The 15,675-nt window shown below is 34.6% G+C and overlaps 2 protein-coding genes across 5 annotated transcripts in view; one reads left to right on the forward strand and one right to left on the reverse strand.

Moving 5' to 3' along the window:
• The window catches only part of LOC134708437 (E3 ubiquitin-protein ligase RNF113A-like), a 31,162-nt gene extending 16,444 nt beyond the window's left edge, over positions 1 to 14,718 (reverse strand). The window contains exon 1 of one of the 2 annotated variants that reach the window (XM_063568959.1): positions 14,585 to 14,718. In XM_063568959.1, the coding sequence (XP_063425029.1) occupies positions 14,585 to 14,681 (97 nt within the window). In that variant the 5' untranslated portion in view covers positions 14,682 to 14,718. The remainder of the gene's footprint in view (positions 1 to 14,584) is intronic. The other variant, XM_063568960.1, reaches the window with a different exon arrangement.
• The window catches only part of LOC134708435 (D-ribitol-5-phosphate cytidylyltransferase-like), a 31,028-nt gene that overhangs the window by 4,870 nt on the left and 10,483 nt on the right, over positions 1 to 15,675 (forward strand). Inside the window, exon 1 of one of the 3 annotated variants that reach the window (XM_063568956.1) lies at positions 14,764 to 14,828. The exons of 1 other annotated variant lie outside the window; for it this stretch is intronic. The gene's annotated coding sequence lies outside the window, so the exon portion shown is untranslated. One more of the 3 variants, XM_063568958.1, reaches the window with a different exon arrangement.

A 15,675-nucleotide genomic window follows, 5' to 3' on the forward strand; every position in this document is an offset into this window, starting at 1 on the left:
CTTTTCCTTTATTCATTTTTCTATGTCTTAAATTATTCGATAGTCATCGGAAAAATCAATAAACGACATTTAAGCAGCGATCACCCATGTAATACACAATGTTGAACAGGTGAGTCCGGACTGTGACCTGACATAACCCCGGACTAGTTTGAAGTTTACTATACCTGCGTGTATTGCATTTCGACGACTAACTGTATGTACACTGTTTATCGTCGTAAAGTATATTGACGGGACCTTTGATCAAGCATGTAATACAGAAAACAATTATAAGTTATTTATCCGACATTTAACGAAACAATTACATGTACTAGCCGAGTCCGGATGGTGACCTGAAGTAACCCCGGACTAGGTGTATTCGCAAACTATAGACATCGATAGAGATATAAAACTTCACAAATTATTTGATGAAACGAACTTTATCATTTTTATTCATTCATTTTCTTGCTTACTGGATTATCGTCTGAAACATTAATAAAAGACGTTTACCCGAGAATCAACAAAATAATACTAGGCGAGTCCGGACCGTGACCTTAAATAACCCCGGACTGGGAGTATACAGATTGTATATAAATATACCAAATTATTAGTTAAATTGAAAGATTTTTTTTCCCGTTTTTCTTTTGGCTTTTCCTTTATTCATTTTTCTATTTCTTAAATTATTCGATAGTCATCGGAAAAATCAATAAACGACATTTAAGCAGCGATCACCCATGTAATACACAATGTTGAACAGGTGAGTCCGGACTGTGACCTGACATAACCCCGGACTAGTTTGAAGTTTACTATACCTGCGTGTATTGCATTTCGACGACTAACTGTATGTACACTGTTTATCGTCGTAAAGTATATTGACGGGACCTTTGATCAAGCATGTAATACAGAAAACAATTATAAGTTATTTATCCGACATTTAACGAAACAATTACATGTACTAGCCGAGTCCGGATGGTGACCTGAAGTAACCCCGGACTAGGTGTATTCGCAAACTATAGACATCGATAGAGAAAAAAACTTCACAAATTATTTGATGAAACGAACTTTATCATTTTTATTCATTCATTTTCTTGCTTACTGGATTATCGTCTGAAACATTAATAAAAGACGTTTACCCGAGAATCAACAAAATAATACTAGGCGAGTCCGGACCGTGACCTTAAATAACCCCGGACTGGGAGTATACAGATTGTATATAAATATACCAAATTATTAGTTAAATTGAAAGATTTTTTTTCCCGTTTTTCTTTTGGCTTTTCCTTTATTCATTTTTCTATGTCTTAAATTATTCGATAGTCATCGGAAAAATCAATAAACGACATTTAAGCAGCGATCACCCATGTAATACACAATGTTGAACAGGTGAGTCCGGACTGTGACCTGACATAACCCCGGACTAGTTTGAAGTTTACTATACCTGCGTGTATTGCATTTCGACGACTAACTGTATGTACACTGTTTATCGTCGTAAAGTATATTGACGGGACCTTTGATCAAGCATGTAATACAGAAAACAATTATAAGTTATTTATCCGACATTTAACGAAACAATTACATGTACTAGCCGAGTCCGGATGGTGACCTGAAGTAACCCCGGACTAGGTGTATTCGCAAACTATAGACATCGATAGAGATATAAAACTTCACAAATTATTTGATGAAACGAACTTTATCATTTTTATTCATTCATTTTCTTGCTTACTGGATTATCGTCTGAAACATTAATAAAAGACGTTTACCCGAGAATCAACAAAATAATACTAGGCGAGTCCGGACCGTGACCTTAAATAACCCCGGACTGGGAGTATACAGATTGTATATAAATATACCAAATTATTAGTTAAATTGAAAGATTTTTTTTCCCGTTTTTCTTTTGGCTTTTCCTTTATTCATTTTTCTATGTCTTAAATTATTCGATAGTCATCGGAAAAATCAATAAACGACATTTAAGCAGCGATCACCCATGTAATACACAATGTTGAACAGGTGAGTCCGGACTGTGACCTGACATAACCCCGGACTAGTTTGAAGTTTACTATACCTGCGTGTATTGCATTTCGACGACTAACTGTATGTACACTGTTTATCGTCGTAAAGTATATTGACGGGACCTTTGATCAAGCATGTAATACAGAAAACAATTATAAGTTATTTATCCGACATTTAACGAAACAATTACATGTACTAGCCGAGTCCGGATGGTGACCTGAAGTAACCCCGGACTAGGTGTATTCGCAAACTATAGACATCGATAGAGATATAAAACTTCACAAATTATTTGATGAAACGAACTTTATCATTTTTATTCATTCATTTTCTTGCTTACTGGATTATCGTCTGAAACATTAATAAAAGACGTTTACCCGAGAATCAACAAAATAATACTAGGCGAGTCCGGACCGTGACCTTAAATAACCCCGGACTGGGAGTATACAGATTGTATATAAATATACCAAATTATTAGTTAAATTGAAAGATTTTTTTTCCCGTTTTCTTTTGGCTTTTCCTTTATTCATTTTTCTATGTCTTAAATTATTCGATAGTCATCGGAAAAATCAATAAACGACATTTAAGCAGCGATCACCCATGTAATACACAATGTTGAACAGGTGAGTCCGGACTGTGACCTGACATAACCCCGGACTAGTTTGAAGTTTACTATACCTGCGTGTATTGCATTTCGACGACTAACTGTATGTACACTGTTTATCGTCGTAAAGTATATTGACGGGACCTTTGATCAAGCATGTAATACAGAAAACAATTATAAGTTATTTATCCGACATTTAACGAAACAATTACATGTACTAGCCGAGTCCGGATGGTGACCTGAAGTAACCCCGGACTAGGTGTATTCGCAAACTATAGACATCGATAGAGATATAAAACTTCACAAATTATTTGATGAAACGAACTTTATCATTTTTATTCATTCATTTTCTTGCTTACTGGATTATCGTCTGAAACATTAATAAAAGACGTTTACCCGAGAATCAACAAAATAATACTAGGCGAGTCCGGACCGTGACCTTAAATAACCCCGGACTGGGAGTATACAGATTGTATATAAATATACCAAATTATTAGTTAAATTGAAAGATTTTTTTTCCCGTTTTTCTTTTGGCTTTTCCTTTATTCATTTTTCTATGTCTTAAATTATTCGATAGTCATCGGAAAAATCAATAAACGACATTTAAGCAGCGATCACCCATGTAATACACAATGTTGAACAGGTGAGTCCGGACTGTGACCTGACATAACCCCGGACTAGTTTGAAGTTTACTATACCTGCGTGTATTGCATTTCGACGACTAACTGTATGTACACTGTTTATCGTCGTAAAGTATATTGACGGGACCTTTGATCAAGCATGTAATACAGAAAACAATTATAAGTTATTTATCCGACATTTAACGAAACAATTACATGTACTAGCCGAGTCCGGATGGTGACCTGAAGTAACCCCGGACTAGGTGTATTCGCAAACTATAGACATCGATAGAGATATAAAACTTCACAAATTATTTGATGAAACGAACTTTATCATTTTTATTCATTCATTTTCTTGCTTACTGGATTATCGTCTGAAACATTAATAAAAGACGTTTACCCGAGAATCAACAAAATAATACTAGGCGAGTCCGGACCGTGACCTTAAATAACCCCGGACTGGGAGTATACAGATTGTATATAAATATACCAAATTATTAGTTAAATTGAAAGATTTTTTTTCCCGTTTTTCTTTTGGCTTTTCCTTTATTCATTTTTCTATGTCTTAAATTATTCGATAGTCATCGGAAAAATCAATAAACGACATTTAAGCAGCGATCACCCATGTAATACACAATGTTGAACAGGTGAGTCCGGACTGTGACCTGACATAACCCCGGACTAGTTTGAAGTTTACTATACCTGCGTGTATTGCATTTCGACGACTAACTGTATGTACACTGTTTATCGTCGTAAAGTATATTGACGGGACCTTTGATCAAGCATGTAATACAGAAAACAATTATAAGTTATTTATCCGACATTTAACGAAACAATTACATGTACTAGCCGAGTCCGGATGGTGACCTGAAGTAACCCCGGACTAGGTGTATTCGCAAACTATAGACATCGATAGAGATATAAAACTTCACAAATTATTTGATGAAACGAACTTTATCATTTTTATTCATTCATTTTCTTGCTTACTGGATTATCGTCTGAAACATTAATAAAAGACGTTTACCCGAGAATCAACAAAATAATACTAGGCGAGTCCGGACCGTGACCTTAAATAACCCCGGACTGGGAGTATACAGATTGTATATAAATATACCAAATTATTAGTTAAATTGAAAGATTTTTTTTCCCGTTTTTCTTTTGGCTTTTCCTTTATTCATTTTTCTATGTCTTAAATTATTCGATAGTCATCGGAAAAATCAATAAACGACATTTAAGCAGCGATCACCCATGTAATACACAATGTTGAACAGGTGAGTCCGGACTGTGACCTGACATAACCCCGGACTAGTTTGAAGTTTACTATACCTGCGTGTATTGCATTTCGACGACTAACTGTATGTACACTGTTTATCGTCGTAAAGTATATTGACGGGACCTTTGATCAAGCATGTAATACAGAAAACAATTATAAGTTATTTATCCGACATTTAACGAAACAATTACATGTACTAGCCGAGTCCGGATGGTGACCTGAAGTAACCCCGGACTAGGTGTATTCGCAAACTATAGACATCGATAGAGATATAAAACTTCACAAATTATTTGATGAAACGAACTTTATCATTTTTATTCATTCATTTTCTTGCTTACTGGATTATCGTCTGAAACATTAATAAAAGACGTTTACCCGAGAATCAACAAAATAATACTAGGCGAGTCCGGACCGTGACCTTAAATAACCCCGGACTGGGAGTATACAGATTGTATATAAATATACCAAATTATTAGTTAAATTGAAAGATTTTTTTTCCCGTTTTTCTTTTGGCTTTTCCTTTATTCATTTTTCTATGTCTTAAATTATTCGATAGTCATCGGAAAAATCAATAAACGACATTTAAGCAGCGATCACCCATGTAATACACAATGTTGAACAGGTGAGTCCGGACTGTGACCTGACATAACCCCGGACTAGTTTGAAGTTTACTATACCTGCGTGTATTGCATTTCGACGACTAACTGTATGTACACTGTTTATCGTCGTAAAGTATATTGACGGGACCTTTGATCAAGCATGTAATACAGAAAACAATTATAAGTTATTTATCCGACATTTAACGAAACAATTACATGTACTAGCCGAGTCCGGATGGTGACCTGAAGTAACCCCGGACTAGGTGTATTCGCAAACTATAGACATCGATAGAGATATAAAACTTCACAAATTATTTGATGAAACGAACTTTATCATTTTTATTCATTCATTTTCTTGCTTACTGGATTATCGTCTGAAACATTAATAAAAGACGTTTACCCGAGAATCAACAAAATAATACTAGGCGAGTCCGGACCGTGACCTTAAATAACCCCGGACTGGGAGTATACAGATTGTATATAAATATACCAAATTATTAGTTAAATTGAAAGATTTTTTTTCCCGTTTTTCTTTTGGCTTTTCCTTTATTCATTTTTCTATGTCTTAAATTATTCGATAGTCATCGGAAAAATCAATAAACGACATTTAAGCAGCGATCACCCATGTAATACACAATGTTGAACAGGTGAGTCCGGACTGTGACCTGACATAACCCCGGACTAGTTTGAAGTTTACTATACCTGCGTGTATTGCATTTCGACGACTAACTGTATGTACACTGTTTATCGTCGTAAAGTATATTGACGGGACCTTTGATCAAGCATGTAATACAGAAAACAATTATAAGTTATTTATCCGACATTTAACGAAACAATTACATGTACTAGCCGAGTCCGGATGGTGACCTGAAGTAACCCCGGACTAGGTGTATTCGCAAACTATAGACATCGATAGAGATATAAAACTTCACAAATTATTTGATGAAACGAACTTTATCATTTTTATTCATTCATTTTCTTGCTTACTGGATTATCGTCTGAAACATTAATAAAAGACGTTTACCCGAGAATCAACAAAATAATACTAGGCGAGTCCGGACCGTGACCTTAAATAACCCCGGACTGGGAGTATACAGATTGTATATAAATATACCAAATTATTAGTTAAATTGAAAGATTTTTTTTCCCGTTTTTCTTTTGGCTTTTCCTTTATTCATTTTTCTATGTCTTAAATTATTCGATAGTCATCGGAAAAATCAATAAACGACATTTAAGCAGCGATCACCCATGTAATACACAATGTTGAACAGGTGAGTCCGGACTGTGACCTGACATAACCCCGGACTAGTTTGAAGTTTACTATACCTGCGTGTATTGCATTTCGACGACTAACTGTATGTACACTGTTTATCGTCGTAAAGTATATTGACGGGACCTTTGATCAAGCATGTAATACAGAAAACAATTATAAGTTATTTATCCGACATTTAACGAAACAATTACATGTACTAGCCGAGTCCGGATGGTGACCTGAAGTAACCCCGGACTAGGTGTATTCGCAAACTATAGACATCGATAGAGATATAAAACTTCACAAATTATTTGATGAAACGAACTTTATCATTTTTATTCATTCATTTTCTTGCTTACTGGATTATCGTCTGAAACATTAATAAAAGACGTTTACCCGAGAATCAACAAAATAATACTAGGCGAGTCCGGACCGTGACCTTAAATAACCCCGGACTGGGAGTATACAGATTGTATATAAATATACCAAATTATTAGTTAAATTGAAAGATTTTTTTTCCCGTTTTTCTTTTGGCTTTTCCTTTATTCATTTTTCTATGTCTTAAATTATTCGATAGTCATCGGAAAAATCAATAAACGACATTTAAGCAGCGATCACCCATGTAATACACAATGTTGAACAGGTGAGTCCGGACTGTGACCTGACATAACCCCGGACTAGTTTGAAGTTTACTATACCTGCGTGTATTGCATTTCGACGACTAACTGTATGTACACTGTTTATCGTCGTAAAGTATATTGACGGGACCTTTGATCAAGCATGTAATACAGAAAACAATTATAAGTTATTTATCCGACATTTAACGAAACAATTACATGTACTAGCCGAGTCCGGATGGTGACCTGAAGTAACCCCGGACTAGGTGTATTCGCAAACTATAGACATCGATAGAGATATAAAACTTCACAAATTATTTGATGAAACGAACTTTATCATTTTTATTCATTCATTTTCTTGCTTACTGGATTATCGTCTGAAACATTAATAAAAGACGTTTACCCGAGAATCAACAAAATAATACTAGGCGAGTCCGGACCGTGACCTTAAATAACCCCGGACTGGGAGTATACAGATTGTATATAAATATACCAAATTATTAGTTAAATTGAAAGATTTTTTTTCCCGTTTTTCTTTTGGCTTTTCCTTTATTCATTTTTCTATGTCTTAAATTATTCGATAGTCATCGGAAAAATCAATAAACGACATTTAAGCAGCGATCACCCATGTAATACACAATGTTGAACAGGTGAGTCCGGACTGTGACCTGACATAACCCCGGACTAGTTTGAAGTTTACTATACCTGCGTGTATTGCATTTCGACGACTAACTGTATGTACACTGTTTATCGTCGTAAAGTATATTGACGGGACCTTTGATCAAGCATGTAATACAGAAAACAATTATAAGTTATTTATCCGACATTTAACGAAACAATTACATGTACTAGCCGAGTCCGGATGGTGACCTGAAGTAACCCCGGACTAGGTGTATTCGCAAACTATAGACATCGATAGAGATATAAAACTTCACAAATTATTTGATGAAACGAACTTTATCATTTTTATTCATTCATTTTCTTGCTTACTGGATTATCGTCTGAAACATTAATAAAAGACGTTTACCCGAGAATCAACAAAATAATACTAGGCGAGTCCGGACCGTGACCTTAAATAACCCCGGACTGGGAGTATACAGATTGTATATAAATATACCAAATTATTAGTTAAATTGAAAGATTTTTTTTCCCGTTTTTCTTTTGGCTTTTCCTTTATTCATTTTTCTATGTCTTAAATTATTCGATAGTCATCGGAAAAATCAATAAACGACATTTAAGCAGCGATCACCCATGTAATACACAATGTTGAACAGGTGAGTCCGGACTGTGACCTGACATAACCCCGGACTAGTTTGAAGTTTACTATACCTGCGTGTATTGCATTTCGACGACTAACTGTATGTACACTGTTTATCGTCGTAAAGTATATTGACGGGACCTTTGATCAAGCATGTAATACAGAAAACAATTATAAGTTATTTATCCGACATTTAACGAAACAATTACATGTACTAGCCGAGTCCGGATGGTGACCTGAAGTAACCCCGGACTAGGTGTATTCGCAAACTATAGACATCGATAGAGATATAAAACTTCACAAATTATTTGATGAAACGAACTTTATCATTTTTATTCATTCATTTTCTTGCTTACTGGATTATCGTCTGAAACATTAATAAAAGACGTTTACCCGAGAATCAACAAAATAATACTAGGCGAGTCCGGACCGTGACCTTAAATAACCCCGGACTGGGAGTATACAGATTGTATATAAATATACCAAATTATTAGTTAAATTGAAAGATTTTTTTTCCCGTTTTTCTTTTGGCTTTTCCTTTATTCATTTTTCTATGTCTTAAATTATTCGATAGTCATCGGAAAAATCAATAAACGACATTTAAGCAGCGATCACCCATGTAATACACAATGTTGAACAGGTGAGTCCGGACTGTGACCTGACATAACCCCGGACTAGTTTGAAGTTTACTATACCTGCGTGTATTGCATTTCGACGACTAACTGTATGTACACTGTTTATCGTCGTAAAGTATATTGACGGGACCTTTGATCAAGCATGTAATACAGAAAACAATTATAAGTTATTTATCCGACATTTAACGAAACAATTACATGTACTAGCCGAGTCCGGATGGTGACCTGAAGTAACCCCGGACTAGGTGTATTCGCAAACTATAGACATCGATAGAGATATAAAACTTCACAAATTATTTGATGAAACGAACTTTATCATTTTTATTCATTCATTTTCTTGCTTACTGGATTATCGTCTGAAACATTAATAAAAGACGTTTACCCGAGAATCAACAAAATAATACTAGGCGAGTCCGGACCGTGACCTTAAATAACCCCGGACTGGGAGTATACAGATTGTATATAAATATACCAAATTATTAGTTAAATTGAAAGATTTTTTTTCCCGTTTTTCTTTTGGCTTTTCCTTTATTCATTTTTCTATGTCTTAAATTATTCGATAGTCATCGGAAAAATCAATAAACGACATTTAAGCAGCGATCACCCATGTAATACACAATGTTGAACAGGTGAGTCCGGACTGTGACCTGACATAACCCCGGACTAGTTTGAAGTTTACTATACCTGCGTGTATTGCATTTCGACGACTAACTGTATGTGTGAGCCAAAATTTGTTCCTGTGAAAAAAGTTCCAGTGGAACTAATGTCACAGGAAATATGTTCTGGGAGAACTTTTTTCACAGACAATTTCTATATAATTTGTTCCATCTCTATGCAATAAGTTCCACACTTTACTTGGTGAAATAAGTTCTGGGTTGGTGAAATTTGTTCCTTATCTAGTGAAATAAGTTCCATGTTCGTGAGATTTGTTCCTCACCTGGTGAAATAAGTTCCTTGTCTATGAAATATGTTCCCCTGGTTAAACAAGTTTTCTTTTATACTGAGCACTTGTCATCAGTGAGTTTAAAGTCATTATAAAAAACATGTACTTAATTGATAAGCCATCATAAGGTAATATAGAAAAAGTTTAAACATCCAATTTGGATCATGTACGTGGAGTAAAGCAAAAGTTAATAACATACTCAATTAATAATACTAAAAATGACACTTATGAACCAGGAAAGAGTAGAATAAGAAATAATAATAAAAGTCATTCAGGAAAAAAAATATTATAATAGTTAAAGATGAACATTTGTACGTTTTCAAAAAGGACAAAGTGACTGATCAATTATATTTAAAGACATAGAGAAACAAAAAACACACTCTCTTAAAAATGTGCAATGACCATAGCTAAGTACATGTATGATTAGAACACCCATGACAGATCAACAGGAAACAAGGAGGTGGAATACCACATAAAAGATAAAAATAGATACAAATTATGAAACATTATCATCGCTTTTATTTCTTATTTTCATCCTAAAGTCATGCCTTCAGTTGCAAATGTACCCCATGCAAGCACAGTACGTATTTCCTGTGAAATAGGTTCCAGCAGAACATTTTCATTGACTTCTATAAAATACCTTCTTTCAAAACTAATATCACACAAACCTATTTCACTTTTTTTTTTATTTTAATATTGGAACAAAACTTATACATTGTCATGGTGCTGTAATTTTTGTTCAGGAACTTATTTCACACTTGGTTAAAAAATTAGTTCTGGAACAAATTTTATAGTGCTGGAACATATTTTCTGTGACATAAGTTCTGGTGGAACATATTTACTATGAAATTTGTTCCCGTGGAACAAATGTCACGCCGGAACAAATTTTTTGTTACATATGTACACTGTTTATCGTCGTAAAGTATATTGACGGGACCTTTGATCAAGCATGTAATACAGAAAACAATTATAAGTTATTTATCCGACATTTAACGAAACAATTACATGTACTAGCCGAGTCCGGATGGTGACCTGAAGTAACCCCGGACTAGGTGTATTCGCAAACTATAGACATCGATAGAGATATAAAACTTCACAAATTATTTGATGAAACGAACTTTATCATTTTTATTCATTCATTTTCTTGCTTACTGGATTATCGTCTGAAACATTAATAAAAGACGTTTACCCGAGAATCAACAAAATAATACTAGGCGAGTCCGGACCGTGACCTTAAATAACCCCGGACTGGGAGTATACAGATTGTATATAAATATACCAAATTATTAGTTAAATTGAAAGATTTTTTTTCCCGTTTTTCTTTTGGCTTTTCCTTTATTCATTTTTCTATTTCTTAAATTATTCGATAGTCATCGGAAAAATCAATAAACGACATTTAAGCAGCGATCACCCATGTAATACACAATGTTGAACAGGTGAGTCCGGACTGTGACCTGACATAACCCCGGACTAGTTTGAAGTTTACTATACCTGCGTGTATTGCATTTCGACGACTAACTGTATGTACACTGTTTATCGTCGTAAAGTATATTGACGGGACCTTTGATCAAGCATGTAATACAGAAAACAATTATAAGTTATTTATCCGACATTTAACGAAACAATTACATGTACTAGCCGAGTCCGGATGGTGACCTGAAGTAACCCCGGACTAGGTGTATTCGCAAACTATAGACATCGATAGAGAAAAAAACTTCACAAATTATTTGATGAAACGAACTTTATCATTTTTATTCATTCATTTTCTTGCTTACTGGATTATCGTCTGAAACATTAATAAAAGACGTTTACCCGAGAATCAACAAAATAATACTAGGCGAGTCCGGACCGTGACCTTAAATAACCCCGGACTGGGAGTATACAGATTGTATATAAATATACCAAATTATTAGTTAAATTGAAAGATTTTTTTTCCCGTTTTTCTTTTGGCTTTTCCTTTATTCATTTTTCTATGTCTTAAATTATTCGATAGTCATCGGAAAAATCAATAAACGACATTTAAGCAGCGATCACCCATGTAATACACAATGTTGAACAGGTGAGTCCGGACTGTGACCTGACATAACCCCGGACTAGTTTGAAGTTTACTATACCTGCGTGTATTGCATTTCGACGACTAACTGTATGTACACTGTTTATCGTCGTAAAGTATATTGACGGGACCTTTGATCAAGCATGTAATACAGAAAACAATTATAAGTTATTTATCCGACATTTAACGAAACAATTACATGTACTAGCCGAGTCCGGATGGTGACCTGAAGTAACCCCGGACTAGGTGTATTCGCAAACTATAGACATCGATAGAGATATAAAACTTCACAAATTATTTGATGAAACGAACTTTATCATTTTTATTCATTCATTTTCTTGCTTACTGGATTATCGTCTGAAACATTAATAAAAGACGTTTACCCGAGAATCAACAAAATAATACTAGGCGAGTCCGGACCGTGACCTTAAATAACCCCGGACTGGGAGTATACAGATTGTATATAAATATACCAAATTATTAGTTAAATTGAAAGATTTTTTTTCCCGTTTTTCTTTTGGCTTTTCCTTTATTCATTTTTCTATGTCTTAAATTATTCGATAGTCATCGGAAAAATCAATAAACGACATTTAAGCAGCGATCACCCATGTAATACACAATGTTGAACAGGTGAGTCCGGACTGTGACCTGACATAACCCCGGACTAGTTTGAAGTTTACTATACCTGCGTGTATTGCATTTCGACGACTAACTGTATGTACACTGTTTATCGTCGTAAAGTATATTGACGGGACCTTTGATCAAGCATGTAATACAGAAAACAATTATAAGTTATTTATCCGACATTTAACGAAACAATTACATGTACTAGCCGAGTCCGGATGGTGACCTGAAGTAACCCCGGACTAGGTGTATTCGCAAACTATAGACATCGATAGAGATATAAAACTTCACAAATTATTTGATGAAACGAACTTTATCATTTTTATTCATTCATTTTCTTGCTTACTGGATTATCGTCTGAAACATTAATAAAAGACGTTTACCCGAGAATCAACAAAATAATACTAGGCGAGTCCGGACCGTGACCTTAAATAACCCCGGACTGGGAGTATACAGATTGTATATAAATATACCAAATTATTAGTTAAATTGAAAGATTTTTTTTCCCGTTTTTCTTTTGGCTTTTCCTTTATTCATTTTTCTATGTCTTAAATTATTCGATAGTCATCGGAAAAATCAATAAACGACATTTAAGCAGCGATCACCCATGTAATACACAATGTTGAACAGGTGAGTCCGGACTGTGACCTGACATAACCCCGGACTAGTTTGAAGTTTACTATACCTGCGTGTATTGCATTTCGACGACTAACTGTATGTACACTGTTTATCGTCGTAAAGTATATTGACGGGACCTTTGATCAAGCATGTAATACAGAAAACAATTATAAGTTATTTATCCGACATTTAACGAAACAATTACATGTACTAGCCGAGTCCGGATGGTGACCTGAAGTAACCCCGGACTAGGTGTATTCGCAAACTATAGACATCGATAGAGATATAAAACTTCACAAATTATTTGATGAAACGAACTTTATCATTTTTATTCATTCATTTTCTTGCTTACTGGATTATCGTCTGAAACATTAATAAAAGACGTTTACCCGAGAATCAACAAAATAATACTAGGCGAGTCCGGACCGTGACCTTAAATAACCCCGGACTGGGAGTATACAGATTGTATATAAATATACCAAATTATTAGTTAAATTGAAAGATTTTTTTTCCCGTTTTTCTTTTGGCTTTTCCTTTATTCATTTTTCTATGTCTTAAATTATTCGATAGTCATCGGAAAAATCAATAAACGACATTTAAGCAGCGATCACCCATGTAATACACAATGTTGAACAGGTGAGTCCGGACTGTGACCTGACATAACCCCGGACTAGTTTGAAGTTTACTATACCTGCGTGTATTGCATTTCGACGACTAACTGTATGTACACTGTTTATCGTCGTAAAGTATATTGACGGGACCTTTGATCAAGCATGTAATACAGAAAACAATTATAAGTTATTTATCCGACATTTAACGAAACAATTACATGTACTAGCCGAGTCCGGATGGTGACCTGAAGTAACCCCGGACTAGGTGTATTCGCAAACTATAGACATCGATAGAGATATAAAACTTCACAAATTATTTGATGAAACGAACTTTATCATTTTTATTCATTCATTTTCTTGCTTACTGGATTATCGTCTGAAACATTAATAAAAGACGTTTACCCGAGAATCAACAAAATAATACTAGGCGAGTCCGGACCGTGACCTTAAATAACCCCGGACTGGGAGTATACAGATTGTATATAAATATACCAAATTATTAGTTAAATTGAAAGATTTTTTTTCCCGTTTTTCTTTTGGCTTTTCCTTTATTCATTTTTCTATGTCTTAAATTATTCGATAGTCATCGGAAAAATCAATAAACGACATTTAAGCAGCGATCACCCATGTAATACACAATGTTGAACAGGTGAGTCCGGACTGTGACCTGACATAACCCCGGACTAGTTTGAAGTTTACTATACCTGCGTGTATTGCATTTCGACGACTAACTGTATGTACACTGTTTATCGTCGTAAAGTATATTGACGGGACCTTTGATCAAGCATGTAATACAGAAAACAATTATAAGTTATTTATCCGACATTTAACGAAACAATTACATGTACTAGCCGAGTCCTAACACAATGAGCACGTATTAATAAATGTGTTTTATACCATCAGATTCAGATGTTTTCCTTTTCCTAGTTGTCTGATTTTTCCTGCTTTTCTTAAAAAATACGCAGGATTTTTGTGATGATCCATCGTCCGACATTTTGGACTGTTTTCCGACGCGTAGAAGTAACGAACTCTGCGATTGGAAAATAAATGAATGAAAACTTCAGTGTCCAATCAAATTACCTGTTATAGATATCGCATCTATTTTCCGCATAAACAACAACAAATACACGTGGTAAAAAAGGTAAAATTTAAAATATTTGAAATCAAAGTAGATACGGGAGCAAATAGAGATATATACTGTATTAAGGTATATAAAATTACTATTTGTCCAATTCCTTTGTTTAAATGTACATTTGATATTTGAACAATAAAATATTTTGAATTGAACTATTTACAAATGTATACCATGGACAAAAAGTTCCCAAATAATCAAAATCTTGTAAAAGAATGTTTTAGTTAAGTTATAATGAACATATTTCATGTATTTATTTATAGTGGAATTGGGAAGCAAGTTCTGAAACTTATATTAATCCCTTTCCACTTTGCAGGTGCATTGTGCTGCCTTGTAGCAGTATTAGACTGCTCTTTTTCGAAATCTACAAGGGTGTCTTTAACCAGAGACATATATACACATATGTGTATATATGTCTCTGCTTTAATGTACAAGAGATATGGCTCCCTCTGAATATATTTACGCCCAGCCAGCCATTTATCATCCCCTTTCCGCTTTCAACGAACTATCAACCTTTCCTCAATCCCATACTCACAAATGATGTCAATGGAGAGCCCTTAATAATTCACAGGCGGCAATGGGTATATGATACAAATATTTTTGTTGTTGATCATGTTGATTAGAATATTCAATTTTCTATATTCATAATACATATACATCTATCACTTCTGTACATGTCTCACCTATAGCTAGTTTATAGTGATTTAAAGAGAAAATACATAATTTTACTATCCATACTTAATTACTACAATGTAATTAAGTTCCTGAAATTTTCATCCCGGAACAGGAATCGAAACCAGGAACCTTTGTGTTAGTAGTCTGATACACTATAACCACTACACCAAAGAAATTTTTC

The sequence above is a fragment of the Mytilus trossulus genome, chromosome 2, assembly GCF_036588685.1.
Source record: "Mytilus trossulus isolate FHL-02 chromosome 2, PNRI_Mtr1.1.1.hap1, whole genome shotgun sequence".
NCBI classification, from domain to species: domain Eukaryota; kingdom Metazoa; phylum Mollusca; class Bivalvia; order Mytilida; family Mytilidae; genus Mytilus; species Mytilus trossulus.